This window comes from Siniperca chuatsi, linkage group LG5, assembly GCF_020085105.1.
Source record: "Siniperca chuatsi isolate FFG_IHB_CAS linkage group LG5, ASM2008510v1, whole genome shotgun sequence".
NCBI lineage: Eukaryota > Metazoa > Chordata > Actinopteri > Centrarchiformes > Sinipercidae > Siniperca > Siniperca chuatsi.
In genome coordinates, this window is record NC_058046.1 from 10944320 (window position 1) to 10965069 (window position 20750).

Sequence of the window (20750 nt, forward strand, 5' to 3'; positions counted from 1 at the left end):
TGTACATGCTAAGCATGCCAGTGCGTTGCTTACAATGTAGCTGCATTGGATATTTACAAAAAACTTCTCAGGATGTACTCAGAAACAGTAACGGTAGCGTAAGAGATGCACAGTATACTCCCAATAAATTTGTGTGGTTCCACTTTACTGTATGAGACAACTGCAAGAAACTGTTTTCAGACTGTTTTCTCTTTTCTTCTGTGAAAAGTATCAAGGAATGATTTGGCAGCACAAAAACGCGAGGTTTGTTTAAACATGTAACAGAGTGAATACTGCAGCTACTGGCGGACGCCTGCGTATTGAATTTCTTCATTAAGAATCACAGTAAAATGTTCATCCATGCATGGTTTGCCTTTGGCTAAAAAATAGGTGTGCTTCTGATTTTGGAAGCTGTATAAAACTGATTAATTCAATCCTTGCTTCATTTATAAAAGAAACTCAGTTTTGTAACATTCTGGTATCCACACTTAAAATCTTTATATGCTGGTGTTTTCTTAGGTTGAATGAGTGATTGCGTCTGTAAAAGTCTAAAGACACTGCAATCAATTTCACACTTACTAAATAATTGTGAATTCTGACAAGCCCATTTCCAGTCAATGCTACAGTGATATCATGGGTTTATCCATCTGCTCTGTCCAACTTTATACCATGGAAAAAAAGCTAAATGCTACCTAAAAGCCTTTTACCATCTGTTGTAAAAACGTTTTATATTGTAATGTTAAAAAACAGGTCACCTGCTCCCCGCTATAGTTTTCTGATTTTTATATTTCTTTTTTTATGGTTTCTAAAATGACACGCTCAGCCAGTGAGCAACAATGTCAAACACGCAGAGTATTTCATGGATTTCTACAGTGTTCAGTACGATTTCAGCACCATCTAGCAAGATAAAAACTAAAAAGATTTGAAAACACAATTATGCAAGAATTACAGAAAAGGAGGACAGCTCAGGGGATTTAAAAAAACCCTCAGTCTTCTGCATATCAGAATTGATTTGAAAAACACTTGTAATGTCAACTTTGGATGTTTTCAGAATTTTTCTTGAACTCAAGATTTTCATTTTCTTTTGAATGTTGAGTATATCTGCGTCACACTTGGCCTTATTGACCCACTCAAAACCGATAAGAACTTCAAAAATCCACAGCTGTCAGGGGGGACAGGGATGTTTATCCAAATTTCTGAAGGACAAGTTAAAAGTATTTTAGTCTGGCAGAGACAGTATGCTGCTTCAACCACATGCACATACCTAATCCATACACACTTCCAATGAGATCATCAGAGTTCAGACAACCTTCTTTGATACTAACACAATTAATCCCATTCCCACCCTACCTGTGCTAAAGATGCTTTAGACACTTATCTAAGCCCTGACCCATACGTAGTAGTGTTTAATGCTCTCCCTAACTGAACAGCTTGATGAAGCAGCCATGGCAGTAGGGTTTGTCATTTTGTTCTTTAAAGGTGCCTTTGTTGAGTTGTTTCAGGCAGAAGGCGCAGACAAAGTGCTCCGGGTGGAACTTCTTGGACATGGCTGTGATACAGCGTCCCGTGATGGGCTTCTGACAGCCGGAGCAGAGGGAGCCACGGCGCTCGTGGTAGTGCACTTCACAGTAGGGCTGGCCATCGTGCTCAAAGAAACTTCCATTCACAAACGGGGTGAAGCACTCCTGTAAACGAAGACATGAGAGAGAAGAGGAAGATGCTGTTATTCTAATTATTCTTATTACAGTATCTTATAGAGGCACGCTAGCTATCAGAAATGCAAGATACAGACCCTGCAAACAAAACACTCAGGATGCCAAAGGCTGTTCAGCGCTGAGATGTAGTTCTCCAAAATGGCTCTGGCACAGCCGCCACATTTTGGTGCAAACATGTCAAAGTAATCCTTCCTGCAATAGGCTTTTCCGTCCTTTTCATGAAAACCTTCATAGGAATAACAGTAACAGACAACAGATTTGAATCAGTGAATACAAAATGCAGTAGTAGTACTGTATATTTAAAAGTCATTGTAATAATTCAATACAAGAAATCACAATACCCTCTGGGCCAAAGAAGGATCCACACTGAGCGCAGAAGAAGTGTTCAGGATGCCATGTCCTATCCAGCGCCGTCACAACTTTCTAAAAGAGACATGACAACATTTATTGTTGGCTGACTGTAATCGACAACAGACGTGACCACATATGTAAACAGCAGCGACTCACATCCAGTATGGGCCCGTTGCAGTAGTAGCACCGTGGGGAGAACAAGTTATGGTAATCTGTCTCACAGTATGGCTGTCCGTCACGCTCAAAGAAGTTCCTGGAGCCTATCTCCTCTTGACAGTGTGTGCACACAAAGTGTTCAGGGTGCCATGTGCGGCCCATGGCAGTCACCACCTATACAAACAGAAAAGTGGATTGTGCATTTAGTATGCAAACTCTAAAAATTATTAGAATTATCATATATTTATATTTCATATATAGTATCTTAACAAAAGCATCTCACCTGTCCCACAATTGGCTTACAGCAGGCACCGCAAACTCCTTTAGCTACCGTCTGCACACCCAGTTTGTTGAGGTCAGACTGCAGGCTACCAAGCATATTGTCCAGCTTGTTGACCTGTGTCGGAGGCCCACCTGGAACGCCACCCTTTCCTTGGGCCATAATCTGAAATGGTTAAATTATGAAAACAGTTGTGTTGAAGATGTGCCTGATACACACAGTAATATAACATAATTAGGTATACAATGTTCAAGATTGAGGTTACTAAGATGAAAAATGATCATGGTATGCTTCTTAGAAGTGTTAAAAACAGAAGGGATAAGAGACAGGGGTTCATGCCTGCATTGGAGGGAAGATTGGGTCACACTCTGTTTGGCAGCCTACAGACACCAGGACTTTGGGTACAATTGGTGTCATTGGCTCTACTGGTGGAGGCCGGGTTGGGGTTTTAAGAACAGGAGGAGGGGGCTCTGGTTTGGGGGCAGGCTGTTCCTGAATTGGGGCAGGTGGAGGTGCAGCTTTTATAATCCGCCGCGGTGCAGCGGGAACTGGATCCTGGATGTAGGGAGGTTGTGGAGGGGGAGAGGGAGGTGGAAGAGGAGGAAGAGGAGGTGGTGGTGGTATAGGGACAGGGGGCTGCTGTACTGGGAGTGATCGCTTAGTTTCTTCTACAATAGGAGGGCGACGAGGGGTGGGAGGAGAGAGAGGTGGGAGCACCTTCCTCACAGGGACAGGCGACTCTGGGGGAATTATGATCTACAGAAGAGGAGAGAAAGACAGAGAGAAGGAAGGGAACACAGAGAGAAACATGTGTAGAAAACTAAAAAGGTAAATTAATTGTGAAATTTTTTGGGGGAAAACTGCTGAGCACACTGGAGCCAACCTTTTCGACCTCACTGCCGGCTCCATCAGGACGGAATCGCTGGGGTTTGGACAAGACAATGACACCCTCTGTCAGCCAGTCATCAGACTGCTTACGTCGCCGCTCTGAGCGGCCGATCCCAAACTTGCCCTGAAGCTCCTCTATGAGGCGGTCCTGAGAAGTGTTCTTGTTTACAATGATGGGTCCCATCTTCCTGCGCAGGTGACCATCTCGGTACATGGGGTGCACATTGGGAGTCTCCTTGGTGCGTCTAATCACTGATTTTATCTAAGAGGGAATGGTGAGCACCTTATCATATGTCCACACCAAACATAACACAGCTGAAGCACTTACAGCAGAGCTCTGGGGCAGCAGGTGAGTCGCTCAAATTGTGATTTTTTAAGTCTCTGACAGGCCAGGATGCAGTGGTCAGTGGGCTTAGAGTCACACTTCATGCACTTCTAGCATGCTTATGTCAGATGCCATCCCTACCCATGAACTTCCCTCCCAGCCTTCCCAGTCTGTCAAGCAACCACACCAACTTCACAACGCAGGTCACATTAGGGTCCTTCACACAAAACTGGCACAACAGGTAAGCAGGACTGTGGTGTATATGTGCAATGCTGAGTACTGGCCAATCAGTGAGTTACTTGTGCAGTATCAAAGCAAAAACTCTTGATTAGAAAGAGTTACTCCCGTTTTGAGCAAACTCCTATTCCACTAGCTTCGGTCTGAATGTATTTTCAAAAAGGTTCATCTTTATTTTTGCAAAGCTCAAACATAACACTGTTTTGTTCTGCCCAGTTAAATGGGTTTCTAACACTGGACTGGACAGTAAAATTAAAGCACCTTGTCACCACCCATGAGGCCTGACAGTAGGGCTACAGTTTTTTTGATTGTCAGATTTTTGATTTTGTTTTATCAATCATTAACCATGTAGTCTACGAAAGGTAAAACAAAACACTAATACAGTAAATGCCCCTCACAAGTTCAGAAAGCCTGCTGTGTTTTATGTCACCAATAGTCTATAACCCAAAGATATTCAACTTAAAATAATTTAAAAATACAGAAAAGCAGGAAATTTTTATATTTTAAGAGCTGAAAAAAGTGATTTTTTTTTGCTTGATTAAACTGAAACAATTAATCGATTATAAAAATTGTTGATTTGAATTCAGCTCTATCTGATAGTGCTAACCAACTCTTGGAGATGATATTGACTGCAATTATAACAATCCTTGTCTTATCTGTGTTAAAATGACAAGGTGCATAAATTATACTAGTGAGCAAACTAGGTGATAAATATTTGATGTCATGTTTCAGCTTTTCAAAAAGACATATGAGAAAAACCCTCGAAGCGGAGGCCAGCTTGTTCAGACGCATCAGTCTCATAAGCAAGAGCAAAAAAAAAAGGCAAAATGTGAGCTAAACCAGCCCATCTTGTGTCAAGCAGGAGTGGAGATGCATACATGTCCGGATGCAGAGACTCTGTCTATATTAGGATTCTGCAGCAGGGGCAGGTCCAGGGCAACGTCAGGGGTCCCGGGGCATGAAGATGGTGTCATGGACTCATCCATCCAGCTGGCCTCTGTCAGCGGGGTCATGCTGCCATCGGTGTACGGCCTGTCAGTGTAAGGCGTCATGGTGCCATCCAGTCCATCATGGAAGGACACGGACAGCTCCTCATCAGCCCAGTCCAGATCTCCATTCCCATCAGTGCCTCCGTCCACTGAGTCGTCTGTGATGGTGTTGGTGGCGCTGGTGAAAGTGTCCGGCTGCACGCTGTTTCTGTCCATGGGCAGGATGAACTCCTCGTGCACCTCCTGCATTCCTCTGCCTAGACACTGTGCCTCCATCTTCAGCTGTGGTTCCTCCACATGTGCTGCTGAGTGATTCTCTGCAAAACTCATTGCTAGCAGCTTGTCTAGTGCCTCGTCCAGGGAAGGCTCTACCATGGAGGGTTGCTGTACAGCGAGGGGGCTGGCTCTCTGGGCTGCGGGTGCCGACTCAAACAGCTGTCTGCTGGGGCTAGTGAAGGCCAGTGGAGAGGGGACCATCAATGGAGAGACTGGAGATGGTGAGGATGTTTTTGAGGAAGCATGTGCAGAAGGCTGAGCTATAGAGACAGCAACAGGGAGGGGTGAAGGAGTCTTTGGAGCTGAGAGAGGAGGGGTAAGGTTTTTTGAAGGAGGAGGAGTGGAGAAAGTCAAATCGAGGTCATGAAAAGAAGCAGACCCCTTGCTCTCAGGAGCACAAGAGAATTTACTGACAGTATTTGAGGGTGAGACCCGTTCTACAGATGGACTAGGGGACTTGGAGGACTTGTGGTCCAGGACGGTGTTAACTGAGGTAAGTGAGGGGGTGGTGGTGGTATTGGAAGGACTTGGGCTATTTCTCATCAGGCTGGAGTTAGAGGAAGCAGACTGAGAGAGGACTAGCAGAGACTTGGTTTGGGACGACAGCATGGTGGCAGAGACATCTATGACAGAGTCCAAGTCTAGGTCACTGACTGCAGAGAGTGTGGATATAGGACTGTGGGGAGGGAGGCGGTTCAGATGGGGCATCGACATGCCACCGTCTCCTCCATCCTCATCTATGTGCAGCTCTAGACCCGCAGGCAAAGAGAAGAGAGGAGAGGCACAGGCAGACGGGTGGGACAGACTAAGGAAAGGAGAAGCCACTGGGGTGATGGAGGAAGAGACTGGAGGATGAGGAGAGCTGGAAGATGCTCCTGCTGGGTCCAGCAGAGAGCCCAAAGAACTGGGCTAGAGGACAGAGAAGCATAAGCAAGACAAGAGGAAGAGGACAGAGAAATCATCAGGAATATGACAGGAGAAGCTTGTGTTTTGTTGATAAAGTGAAGCCTTTCCAATATTCACTCATGCTGCTTTGTACCTTGAAGTCAGACAAAGAAGCCATCAGCTCATCTAGCTCTCTTGTGGCACAGGAAGCTGAAATTCTGGCTTGCTGCTGAGAGGGTGTGTCCAAATCGCTGTGGTGAGCGGAGGGGCTGGAAAATACGAATACGATTTGTAATTACATTCAAACATGGAAACCTTACTAACAGCAGAACTCAAAATATCTATTGTCCAAGTTCGCACTAGATTCCCTACAAGAAGCCAAAATCTTTCTCTAGCTTAGAGCTCTTACACACCAAGCCGACTTCAGAGAACAAGCTCCAACAGTATTGTATTACCTCCCATCTACTATTAAAATTAGCAATTGGACACTCCGCAAAGACACCAGCTAATAGGCTAGCTGCAAGCAGGCATGCATGTACGTTCTGAGGAAGTAAGTGGTCAGTGGTCTGTGTTCCTAATCCAAAAACATCTGACAGAGAAACAAAACAAACTAGCTACCATTTTGATGCCACTATAAACCTGCTTAAATGGTCTGATACTGTGTGGGCAGAATTGAGAATATGTCTGATAAGAAGATGAAAATGCCATTGTCTTGTCTTTTGCCTTGTAGAAGAAAAAACTAAAAAGGTGGAGGAAAAAGACAGCCACAGATGCTCAACAATGACCCAGCGGCGCCCAGTGGCCTACTGTAATCTAGGTGTGTTGGCACTATGATGATGGCATGCACTGTTCCAACTTTTTACAGATAGACAGATACAGCTTCCAAGGTACATGTAGTACTGAGCCAATACCAGAAACCAGAAAATATAAGAAAGCTGCAGCCCTAATAATTTTTTTGTCTTTTGGACCTTATAAAGATTGTGAAATAGGCTTTGCCACGCACTGCTTTATTAACAGTTAACAAAGAAGCTCGATTTGGACAAGCTAACGTTTTGTAGCTAAGTTTGAACAGCAGCATTTCAAGTAATAGCTACCGACAGCAGTTTGGCCAGGTGTGCAGAAGCAACAGATTGCACATGGTTTGAACTTCTCTCTCAAGGTCTATTTTGTCATTCTTTACACAACTACTTCTGTCACTTTTCGTATGTACAAACAAGTGCAATACTATGAATGCCTTTGAGGAAAGACTGTATGAAAATGCGCGCCATTATCCTTATATTTGAACAATTATCCTGTCTCCCACCTCTATATGATGGCCAGCTTTTCACCCCAGCTTCAAGTGAGGCCATTGGACACAGCCATAAACAGCTTTTGCCTTCAGATGTGGTCGGACGACATGCAGTACGAACAAGTTTTTTCAATGCAAGACCACCTCTTTCTTTTTCAGTTTAATGAGAGTCATGGAAGCCTACGTCAGAGTTAGAGACCAGCTGCAGTGGAGAGACTGTGTGTACCTGGGTGAAGGCACTGAGCCCTCCAGCTCGTCCAGCAGACTCTCCACAGTGGGTCGGGTCTCATCCAGCCTTGTTCCGTTCCGCTTGGGTTTGTCCTGAGGGGGAGGGCTCACCATGATGTCAGGGGCGCTGCCGTTCTCGTAGTGGGTGATGCTGCAGGATGGTAAAGGTGGAGCTGCCTCCTCTGTGGACACATAACAGTATAACTAATTGTGCTCACCACAAACAGGTCTGGTAAAGCTGAAGGCTTTGTGTCTACCTGTAGTGGGGAATGAAGGGGAGCTCTGTTGCACTGCGTTGAGTTCCAGCAGCAGCCTGTCGAGCTCTGAGAGGTTACTTCCCAGGGCAGAGGTCATGGCTGCTGTTGACGGGTCTGATGACTTCTGTTTGTTTGGAAAACTGAGAAGGAGACAGAGAGCGACAACTGCTAATAGCAACTAGCAGGAAAATGACAGACAGTCAACTTATACACACAACCTTTCAAGTGTGTGGCAGGATACCTGTAGACGTGGTCCTCTTCAATGTGAGACAACGGAGAGCTGCTACTGTCCCTGGACCATGAGCTCTTCTGAGCCGAACCTAACGACTGCAGAGGATAAATCAGTCAGACATACTGAGAAAACTTGTTTTTTCACTTGGCATTCACTATGACATTCATCTGGACCCAGTTAACTGTGTAAGACTGAACGTCTCTGCTCATATTTCTTTTCTGATTAATGTGATATCTGAGATTGTGATCAGATCACAAAAGTATCAAATGCACACAGACATACGATACTTGTGGCTTTAAATGTTTTTTCTACCCCTTTTCTACATCTTTCATATGTCTACCAAATTTAATTTGTGCTGTGTCACTTCCTTGTACTATGTCAAACTTATTAAGCACTTTATGACAAACCTGTTTGTTGAATTATTTCACGAGGAAACATTAGTTCATGAGTTTGGTTATGCATGGTCACACTACAGACACCTACCTGCTGAGAGGAGTGGTGGGAGTCCGGCTGATCTATCAGGGACCCGTTCAGAGCCTCGGCTGAGGGTGGAGGAGGGACTGGAGGTGGAACTGACACATCCTGGTAGGAGTGTCCTCCGGTGGGGATGGAGTAGGGGGTCTCGTCAGACAAGAACACAGGTCGCTTTGAGATGTGGGACGTAGTAGATTCCAGGTCCGCCAGCAACGCGTCTGAAAGATTTAATAGTTAAAGTTTTACTATATTTATGTTGCAAGGGGCACTTACACTACAGTAGATACACATTACAATGGTGCTAGTCAAATAACTAAATTAAATATTTGTATTTGCTTTTAGTGTCGATTCATCAAAATTGGACACAGTAATTCCTCATGTCATTGGAGCAAATACATCAGAGACAAATTCCTGAACTGTTTTTGCAAGATAGTTAAACCTACAAATATGGTTGGTCTGGAGACCAATGAATCCTTTACTGGGGTTGTTGGGTGCTTTGAGGAGGCGACTACTAAATGTGGTGTCAGTCTGTAAACAGACAATAGCAGCGAGTCTGAGTTAGTCCCTCATTCCAACCTGTCTCCAAAAAAAGCCTTCTCCTCAGCGCAGATCATCCAAGAGTAAGGTGAGGCTACGTAACCATCACAACATGGCACAGTACATCACTGAGCCCAACTTCATACCTAAACCCATTAGGCTTACATAAAATATCCCTCTGAAATCCCTAACATACTTTTTCCATCAGTCCACACTACAACCCTGCTGACAATGAGAGCTAACTGTCTATGAGCTTGATCTATCATTTCAGTATATTATACCTCTGTGAATAACGAATGTCTTTGATTAGTCTCTGTTTTATGAGAACGAGTGGGAACTTAACAAGACAGACAGATAGGAACAAAGAAGCAGACAGACTGAAAGTGTTTCTGAATCCAGTCCAGGGTTGAGGGGGTACAGTGTTACCCTGCTGAGTGTTCGGTGGAACGCAGGAACAAAATAGACTCTTACATCACACAATCCATCCATCCTCAGCCTGTCCAGAATAGACCGCAATCACCGGCTGCATACTGTTACACTACAGGGGCTTAAAACGGTTATAGTCTGTTTCAACGAATCACTGCACTTTTAAGTTCATAACACCAGAGGAGCAGGGTCGAAAACTGTCCAATTAACCAGAAGGTCCGCTAGCTTACCAGGCTCACGCCGCTTCTAAAATACAATTTACGCAAGTAGAAAGTGTCTATCTAAATTTAAAATCTGTTCATGTATGAAAATGTTATGAGTTATTTAAAAAAAATTATGTTTGGGAAAAAAAGAAGTGGGACATTAGTTAAGTGATGATGGATTACTTGTAGGCATACTAACCATTTTTCTATTATCTGAATCATCCTACTTCTCCAAATACGCCAGCATTCTTTCACACAACATTAAATTTATCCTACTATAGAGTCAGCAGCAAAGTAAATATTTTACTTAAAAACTTAACGTAAAAGCTTGAAAGGGACAGTTCACCCCCAAATCAAAAATACATATTTTTCCTCTTACCTGTAGTGCTAGTCATCCATCTACATTGTTTTGGTGTGAGTTGCCAAGTTTTGGAGATATTAGCCATAGAGACGTCTGCATTTTTTTTATTATTTTTTTTTATATAATGCAACTATATGGAGCTCGACTTGTGGTGCTCAAAGCGCCAAAAAAAGACATTTAAAAGAAATCAGAAATAATGACCCAGTTACTCAAGATAATCCACAGATTTGTTGTGAGCAGTTTTTATGTAGGAACTATATTTCTTTCTATTTAGATTTTGGGGTGAACAGTTGGATCAAGTCTAACTGCACGCCACTGAATACTCATAAGGGCATCTTATTGCTCAGTGAAAATGGCAGACACTGCCTTCATACCATCCACAATCAAGTGACCATAAAAAACATACACAGAAAGTCCCCTTAGGCTTGGAACAGACTGGTTAAGTTTCTCCTTTGTCTGTGTCAACATTGATCTAACAACAAAGCATTCAAAATGTAATCTTATAATGAAACAAAAAAGAAGTTCCCAGTAATCCAAGAACATTTAACTTTTAAAATAGTTAAAAAGCCAGTAGCTGTACTTACATTATTTGTTCCACCTGCTGTATCTGTAATATCCTCCAAGCAGGATTATATATATGTGTGTGTGTGTGTGTGTGTGTGTGTGTGTGTGTGTGTGTGTGAAGCAGACAGCAGTACAGACAAAGATAGTGTGAGCAACATGGAGTGATAACATGCCATGTCTACTGGGGGGAGTGGTTTCAACAACGGTATCCTTTCAGTGCCCCATTATCTTAATAACAAACACTGAACATCTACCTATTTTGTTCATTCTCACCCTAAAATCTGCATTTACAAATGAATACAGCCAATAGGATTGTAATGTACGTCTGTTATGTTAAATTGCATCTAAAATTGCAAACAAACATTTAAACTTGTGTCTTAAGTTTGAATGTTCAACTCAGATGAGCTGGGATAAGTTTACAAGAAAAGTGCGATAAACCAGAGACTCTTATACGTCTCTATACCTAAACTTCCACTATGTTCCGCCACTGCTCTTCATCAGTCTTCAGTCGAAAGGGAGATCCTGCCCAGAAGCTAAAAGTTGAAGTCATGAAGTTTGACATAAACCACATGGGAGCACAAGCCTATTTAAAGCGGTAGGCTCAGAGAGTAGCCCATGTCTGTGCAAATGTGCTGAAATATCATGACCAGCTCAAAATAATCTGCACCTGGTGCTGACATGCTAAACAAGGTCTTACTGAAGTTGACTTTGTCACTCATAAAACAAAGCCTCCAGATAGAAAAATACCACAACTGGTTTTGGAACAAAAGGTGAGTCATATAAAATACAGTGTAGGATTTAGATTTAGATTCTCATTTCTATTCTAGCAGAACGTAAAAGCTGTCAAACAAAAAGAATAAATGCCTAAAGACTTACTAATTATGGTAATGTATTCCTAGAACTTTTTTTGTGGCCTTGACAGAGAGGACAGCCGTACTGCCTGAGGTTCTCCAAAACACTTGTAGCCAGAGCCAAGTTTTTGAGACTCTGTCAATAACGATGTCTCTGCACTCATTATACCCCCTCCCACCTGCTGATACTACACATCTGTGACACAGGCACAGGCCCACGAACACAGAGTAGCATCTCCACAGGGGGAGGACATCATCACAGTTAGATTCATTGTTTAAATCAAACTATAATGTCTAATAAATAATGCCTTATTCATTCCTTGGTGGGAAATAAACAGCTACAGTATGTTTCAGGGTAGATTTGTATGTACTTGTGTTTGTAAAAAAAGAGTGGACAGTCCCAGTGAAAGCTGGTGTCGTCTATGTGTTGTTTTTAGCCCTTCATTCTCAGTGTCCCTAAATTGAATGCCGATCAGGAGTTGTCCTACATATAGGGGCTTTAAAGAAGATATGGATTAGAGCTGAAACGATTAGTCAATTATTCAACAATCAACTAATTGTTAAGTCATTTTTCAAGCAAAAACGCAAAACATTCCATAGTTCCAGCTTTTCTTTACCTTATGCGATAGTACATTTTTTCATCTTTGGGTTTTAGACTGTTGGTAGGACAAAAAAAAGTGATTTGGTGTGTCCCGTTGGGCTTTAGGAATGTGTGATTTTTCACTTTTTTAACATTAAAATAATAATAATAAATCAGCAGATAATAAAATAATTAAAAATAATTGTTAGTTGCAGCCCTAATATGGATGGCACTATAATCACAGTGGAAGACGCACCTGCCTGGATTCTGCTATTTCTATATCAGGATAAAGAAAGACTAAAACAGAGCCTTAGGAAAGACCTTTAACACAGTCAGACCTTTTTAAATTTAGCATCAGAGAAGTATAATTACTATAATTACTAAATCCAAAATTTCCAGCTCACATCCTTTTGTAGCCTTTGACTAAGTAGCCTGTATTACACACACACCATTCTCGGTAACCATTAAGTGCATCTCTTTGATATAATTTACTGCAGGTCATAAAAGGATAAAGACTGAAGATGCTACTGGAATTTTCTTGCTTCTCTAATTTCCCTGAGGGGGGCAGCATTGAGTCTGGCGTGAGGACGGACAACAAGCCTTCGTCAGTCTCAGACAAGTTTGGTCCACGAAGAGTTAGAAGCATTAAGAATGCAAACATGCACTGTAAGCCAAGTAACAGGCTAATCTTTTCCATTCCAGACAGGGGGTAGGAGCCACAATGGACAAAGTCCAATTCTGCTCTAATAGCATCCTGACTCAATAGTCCATTGTGTAAGTTCTGGAGGAATACAGCTGTCATCAAAAAGGACATGACTGGGACTAATAATTCAAGATGAATTCATCAAACCTCAGTCAAACAATATACAGATTTACTTTAACAGTGGCTCACTCTGTCAGGGGAACCATCTGTGCTCACGCTGTGGTAACTAATTTTCATTATGTTCAACAAACAACTCTCAAGTTATGTGGATAGTGACACATTCTTGTGGCAGTGGGTACATGTACAATCTTGCCCGTGCACAGCCCCCCTCCCACCCACCCAAGGCTCTGCCACAGTCCTGCAGTGTTTATCAGATGGGCGCAAAGGTGCATGGGGAATTCCACACATTCCTCTGTCCGCTTTGGAGAAAGAAAGCAATCAGGCGGGGACACGGGGAAGGTGGCTATAGGGAAGGGTACATACGTTTGCCCTAATCCAGTGAAACATCATTTAACATCCAACCTGTCTTAACTGGAATAAAATCTACTCAAGCAGGAGACACATTCCTCCAACCAATATCGCAGGATTCTAGGTAGAGAGCTGGTGAGGAATGTGCAAGAATACAAAACACCATCTGTCAGTCCAGAAAATGAAAATAATGTGTTGACAATTACAGGACCCATTCCACTAACTACAGCATGCTTTGAATTCCAGGATAAGGGAGATGTCAATGTCAATTTTACTGCCCATTTCCCACAGAGCGTGGAGTACAGAACAGTGCGGGGGGGTGATGATGGGCCACCAGGGTCCGCAGCTCACCTGTTTATAGCCAGGAGCAAAAAAAAAAAAAAAAAAAAAAAAAAACAGGACTGGCCACAGCCCCACACCGAAACCCTACCCCATCAGGCCAACCCGACACGATATTTATATCAAACAAGACAGGCAGGGGCCAGGGAGGGGGGGTGGAGGGTGAGATGCCAGTGAGACAGGAAGGGAAGGCTGGGAAGAAACCAGGGACAGAGAAACAGAGAATGTGAGTGAACGAGAGAAAATGGAGGAACAGCAAACACATTAAATGGTCAACAGAGAAACATTCAAACAAATGTCAAGCCGTACAATTGGCCACCTTTTTGTACAGTAGAACACACAGACCCATACAAACAAAAGATGAATGAGTGAAATAGCATACTATCAGAAAGACAGAAGCATCTTAGGGTGATAACTTCAAAATAAACACACCTAAAAATACCCTGCCAAGCAGCCCCATATTTGAAAGATGACACGCCCCTTAGAGAACGCTGGACCAAAATAAAAGCACTTCCCCACAGACCTGTAAATCAGATGACTGGGGAAAGTCTAAAGACTGATGTAACACCCAGTCACTGAGGACACATTCATAGCCATGCATGCGTGAAGGCCGTATGTTAGTGAGTAGCCTTTTGTGCCATAAGAGAGTAATTGGGTAGTGGTAGTATGTGGAAGACCCTCTAAGAAAGGCTGTCTCTTGACTGAAAACAAAGTCAGTCAATGTTATCCTCCAAACATGAAGCCATCCTATAGAAGAGCAGAACATTAAACAGCTATCAGCATCCTGATGGATTTAGTCAGGGGATGAAGTTTGTCTACACCACTCACTCTGGCTTGTAACAAATAGGGCCGCAACTAAGAATTATTTTTAGTACTGACCAATCTGCTGATTATTTTTTACTTTACTGTATTTCATCTATAAAATGTCAGAAAATTGTAGAAAAAGCCCATCACATTTTCCTGAAGCTGACATATTCAAATCGCTTGTTTGTCCAACCAACAGTCCAAATATATTAAGTTTAATATCATAGAAACCAAGAAAACAAGCAAATATTCACGTTTAAGAAGCTGGCACCAGAGAATACAAAATGATACTTTTTTAGATACCTTATTTTGAGGAATAAAGTTTTTTATTGAACAAAAGAAGCCAAACTTCTCAAATATTAAATGCTGTCTAAAACACAAGCAGCCGTACAAGAACTATGCTTAAATAAAATGACGGTTAAAATCAGGGCTGCAAGTACGATTACTTCATTATCGATTCATCTGTTGATTATTATTTCGATAAATAATTTGTCAAAAAAACATCAGAAAACAGTGAGAAATGTCACACTTTCCTGGAGGCAAAGGAGATGACATCTAATGTCTTGTTTTATCCAACCAAGAGTCCAAAACCCAAAGATATTTAGTTTAATATAACGTTAAGACAATGAAAAGCAGATTCTCACATTTGAGAAGCTGGGACCATCAAATGCTTGGAAAATGGCTTCAATTATTAATTAGTTATGAACATAGTTGCAGATTAATCATCTGTAGATCGACTAACTGACTAATCGTTGCAGTCAAATGTAAATACTGTCTGATTAAAGAAAAGTGTGAATCTGAGCAAGCATTTGATGCCAGCTTTTGGTACGCAACAGTTTAATACTAAGTGCTACGGACACATTGCAGTCATTACCAATAAGGCACTGAGGTCCGATAGCCAGCTATAGTAACAAAACATAAAGAAGTGTAGGTTTATGGTATATTAAAACTGAATGACAGAATTTTAGTATTTAGAAAATATAAGTGAGATTTCCGGCCCTGCTTACAGACATGAAGCTCCCCTGTCTTTGAACATGCCCTCGGGTGTCCCCGGCTTGAGTAACGTTAGAAGAATCCAGCAGGGACTCAGGCTCATACTACATTACCCAGACCTGTCAGGAAAATAATCAGCACTGTTCTCTGAGCCAAGTTACAAGGCCAGGGAACAGGGAAGGCATGGAAACAGCATGGCAAGAGGAAGAGAAGGAAGGGCGCTGCACCTGAAGCAACAATATGGTACCAAAGCATTAAATAGTGAAAATGCTGTTCTAGCAGCAGGATCATAGACTGAAGACCTACAGCTGCCCCCTCTACCAGTGTTTGCTGGCCTCCAGCACTGACTCTGCTCATTGTTTTTCTCCTCTGTTTCCTCAGGATGTGGGGCAGGGTCTGTTGCCTAAGCGATGAGGTCAGCCATGCAGCTCTCTTCCCTAGATCCAGAACAGGATGGGTGTGGAGCTCGGGAACAAGACTGATTTACAGTCAGGAGCTTCCCTCTAACTGAGCAGGCGAGCCCACTGGTTAGGGGCGGTATGCACTAACCTTGCAGCTCTCATGGGGTGATGAAAGCTAGTCTGGTAACACTAACTCTGTGCTGCCAACACACTGGGACACAGAAACCACTTTAGACCTTCCAAGATCTTTTGGTATGCTGTGTAGACACTGTAAACATTTAAGACCACACTGCTTCTGCAACAACCAAGTCTTACTCCAGCCTGGAGAATAAGGCCTTCCTCTGCAAGGTGATCAACAGATACCATTACAGTACATTTAACAGGGCTGCTGTTTGGGTTTACGAAAGGCATGTTTAGCAAGTGCAGCTGTCTGTTTCAGCCCACATAGCCACCTCCTGTAGATACACATGGGCCCGAGTGTGTGTGCAAAATAGAGCTAAGTGGCTCACACTGTTTTGAAATACGTACAGATGACTATTTCTGCATGTTAGCATTACAAAGTTAGGAAGTCTGACTATTACTAGCTACATTATAGTCTGTAAAGGAGACAGCAAAATATAAATGTTGTAACAACATGTATACATGTGTCCGGTGATGTATGATTCAATACAAGGATCTTGTTTCAACACACAATGTGTCAAATATTGGAGCCCTAAATATATGTACATAGTAATGCTGATTTGATCTGGGCTGGATTTACCTGCTAATGGACCCCCGACTCACCCTGGGATCCCCAAGTTAGTTTGGTGATAATTTGATGAAACACACAATTATTCAAGAAAATGTACTGTAAGTAATGTCAGTATAGTATCAGCGGTACTAAAACTAGATTTTTACACTGGGCCCCTCTGCAAGACAGGGCCTTAAGAGTAGGTTAAAATCATAGACTGTATATAAAAATGGACGACGCATCTCCACCTCCTCCCACTGTACAAAAGTGAAGCCAAAATATCCCAGATACGGGAGCTGTGCTTTTGACGTCATTTGCAACCAGAGTCTGCGCAGTAGTGATCGGGGTTGGAGCTGCAGTATTCAGGTACCGTCCATATACCCAGCCGAATCAGTCGCGAGCTGGCCTCAGCTGTCAATAATGACGTGACACCCCCTAGCATCAAATAACTAATTAAAATCAAACTTATCAGAAAAACTAACACTTAAACATACATCAGCGTGATAAGAACTACCTAAAATGACAGAAACCATCTTTAGGAAAAATGTATTTGGTGTGTACTTTTGAGTTTTTAGTTTGGCTCATATCCCATCCGCTAACACTGAGGCGGCGGGGTTTATGACTTATACTGCAGCCAGCCACCAAGAGGCGATTGAGATGTTCTGGCTTCACTTTTGGGGAGCTGTCATATCGTCCAGCTTTATATCAGAATCAGAAATACTTTATTGATCCCCGAGGGGAAACTCTTTTGTTACAGCAGCTCACTATCACGTCAGTGCACACAGGAATAGAAGAACTAATATACAGTCTATGGTTAAAATGCAGGAGCTGCGTTAATGTCCTTAAAATGTACGTTTATAGTGTGCTTTAATAGTGCATATTACCAAACAAATATGAAATTAATTAAATTGCCACACTGTGAAACTGGGGTTTTTGGGGCCCCTAAAGTTCTAAGGGGCCCTTGACCACTTTGCCCTGTTAGTAATCCAGCCCTGGATTTGATTCATTGGTAATCTGCAAACAGCTGATTTAGTGGGAATTTAAAACCAAAAGGAGAGCCTATCATGCTTGATTGAGTGTTATTGTCACTTTAGTCATGACGCTCCAGCATAATGCATGTCTGTACTAATCCAGGTTCCTCAGTGTTAACCTGCAGACATGGAGCAGGGCCTCCATAGTCCTGTGAGGTCAGTCTGCCTGAATCTCACACAATCCTGAGGAATTCACAGTGAGCTGAGCTTGGCTTCATACCCCACAAACATGAAACACAGGAGCAGGACAAGCCAAAGCACGGTGTGTCACATGTGGCTTAAGGGCCACATCAGTAACGACAGTGAGGCTGGGCCTGGCTGCCACCTGGTCTGGACTGTAAAAGACTGATCAGAGAAAACCTCTGGAAAACTCTGACTCAGACTGGAAGAGTGCTCACACTATGCCGAGGGAATTCCCTTCCTCGAGTGTTAAGCAATGTGGGCAGATCAATATACACGGAATGAAAGAAGACGGAAAGAGTGGAGTCTGATCAGTTTTCCAAACAGCTCGATGTAGACCTGCCATCAATGAGCCTCAAGACAAGGACGTGTGGGGGCTTGTTAGGTGGGGGGGTTTACTGGAAGTACAGTAAACCACAGTCATGAAGTCTTTACAAATATTTAGCATGGTTTGTTATTGCATATTTAGGGAGGACGTGGGAGGGGTTTGCCACATGATGTGTACAAAAAAGTTAAAATTGTTGTTGCAGTAGAGGAGTTGAAAGCCATTTAACTTCACGGTTCTGTGATTGTCAGGCTACCAGACCTCAAAGCTAAAAGATGTTTTTAACAATCTCTAAGTATGTGCAATTACCAGAGGACCCATGTTTGAGGAAGACAGACTGAAACCGACAGCCCTCCCTCTGGTGGCAGCATGTACGGGGCTGAGTAGTGGTAGGAGGTGAATCATGACCCAGAGAGTATTTGGCCTTGGACCCTGACTCGGAGTGATGTTCGACATTCCTCAGCAGCCTCGCCCCCTCCTTCAGCCTGCTGTTCAGGCTGCTTCAGTGAGACTGTAGGCTCCCTCTCAACCAACAATCAGCCCTTTCAGTGGCCCATGGTAGCTAGAGCATCTAATGTGCCCTGGAGGCATTCTCAAGCCAAACTCAAAATGCAGCTCATCGTCTCTCCACTTAAACAATTCACAAATCTATTTTACTGCCTTTCTACTTTGGGAGATCAGTACAATGGCAGCATTCCTACAGATACCTGACAAAGGCTAAATAAGTGATCTATTCTGAATTAGCAAGGTAAATATAGCAAATTGACCAGATGGGGAAAACTATAAACAACAAAATTAGAAGTTCAGAGGTTCAGTGCCAAAGGACAAGGGCCAATGAACTGAAGAGGTGACTGGTTAGTGAGGCACAAAAAAAATAGATGGAGCTACACATAGTCAGTATATGTTATATGTTGTATTGATTGTCATCAATGCTGGTGTTGGATATAGGACAGATAAAAGGATTAGCTATTAGAAGACGTCACTTTGAGGTTTCACAACTTGTGATGGGCATTTTTCACGATTTTCTGATATTTTGTAGACTAAACGTTTGATCAATCAAAACAACAACATATTCATGGATAATAACAATAAGTGTTAGTTGCAGCCCTAACTTACAGGTAAATGACAAGAAATCATGACATCATAACTGACTTGAGCATCAGCAGTAGATAATGTAAAATGAACACTAATTAGAATATTAAACCCAACCACCATCAAACAGCTAGTAAATCTTGCAGGGAAAATGATCTATTCGAACAGCAATTTTGGCAAATAATTAAACATGATCAAAAGTCATCTTCTAGTCTAAAAATCGGATTATTGTGTAGTAATAATGAATCAGTCAGATAATTTTGTACTTGTACCTAGCTGATAAAGAAAAATGAGTATATGTCTTTTTACCACATGATTTGAAGGCAATTCTAAATGTTAATGTACAATAATTAATCAAAAAACCAAAGCAAATGTGCAGCAAGAGGGTTTTGAATCTCTAGCAGCTCCATTTATTCCAGGTCTGTGATGCATGGACATGAATAGATACTGGCACAGCTACACCAATCTAATATATAAAACCTGCCCTGTGGCAGAAATCAACAGGATGACAGCACCAATAACTACTACTGTTTCACCTCCTAGAAAGTGCACCTTTAACATAGTGTTTCTTTGAGGTGGATTTTTTTTCCTTTTTAATTGAACTTATGGCTCGCACATGTCTAATCACATACAGTATTTTATATACAGTACAATGTCCAGTTTTTTAATTGTCCTAATCACATCTTTGTCTCCTGTATCAAGGCTGCCCATTTGAAAACAACAAAGTAGATTGCATGGCAATTAAGTATCACTAGCAGTTAAGTCTGCTCCATCAGACTGGAGATACATTATAAGCCAGCCAAGCCAGGGCTGAGCTCACATTGTGCTGTACTGAGCAGTCTAAATGGGGAGGCCTGTTGACTCCACCACTTCAAAGCTGGAATGAATAGCCTGGGGGCAAAAGTTGAGGAGGTAATGTTAAAGCTCGGTGTCAAAATGTCAGCCAAATATCTCCTCCCTCTGGCACACATATTGATCAAAAGTAGTTTGTTTTTTTAAATGCGCAGGATAGCGTATTATTATCAGAAACATTAACGTTACTGCAGAGAGGGAGAGTTTAAAAGGAGGTGGTGGTAAAGGCTAGCCATGTCCAGTCGCTAAGGTGTTTCTACGATGCTGATATAAAAACCAAAAGGGTAAAATGTGCCAAACATTCACTCAGCCACACTGTACTGTAAAGTTTCTGGCAGAAAATAGCTAGCGTTCCCAGAGTAAGGTGACTACACCGGTCCCTCTTTTCAACATAAAATCTCGTCGTAACGTTAACTCCTCCACCCTGCTATCCGCTCCTCACTGTGTAGAAAACACAGAGCGTTTTCAAAACTGCTTCATTACTTACCTAAATCGTCCATAGTGGCTGCCTGGCTTTGGCCTGTGTCAGTTTTATATTTGGTGAGCTTCTCAACTGTTTACGGAGTCTCAATTTTCCTCTTCAAACTACTTCACTGCTGCTGCCCTGGAAGTTGGTCAGGAGAGCGCTCGTGAACGCGCTGCAATATGTGCATGTGTACTTTACCAGAGCGCGCGCTCCTACTGAGGCCCGGTGATGAGCGACATCTAGCGGCCAGAAGCTGGAGTTACATACATAAAATAAGACACTGG

The 20750-nt window shown here is 42.5% G+C and overlaps 1 protein-coding gene across 2 annotated transcripts; it reads right to left on the minus strand.

Annotated features, from left to right (window-relative positions):
- On the minus strand, positions 1-20661 carry LOC122875910 (paxillin-like). Of its 2 annotated transcripts, XM_044195575.1 has the most exons (14): positions 20488-20661; positions 8570-8778; positions 8096-8181; positions 7855-7994; positions 7596-7779; positions 6236-6350; positions 4810-6105; positions 3365-3631; positions 2821-3237; positions 2485-2646; positions 2202-2375; positions 2036-2117; positions 1772-1920; positions 1-1664 (listed from the first exon to the last, which is right to left on the minus strand). In XM_044195575.1, exons 1-14 carry the CDS (start codon positions 20498-20500, stop codon positions 1398-1400), a joined length of 3561 nt encoding a protein of 1186 aa, XP_044051510.1. In that variant the 5' UTR covers positions 20501-20661; the 3' UTR covers positions 1-1397. The 2 variants fall into 2 exon arrangements, with proteins under 2 accessions (XP_044051510.1, XP_044051511.1); XM_044195576.1 differs by lacking the exons at positions 2821-3237; positions 3365-3631; positions 4810-6105 and having other exon boundaries at positions 20488-20645.
- Positions 20662-20750: the final 89 nt, after the last annotated feature.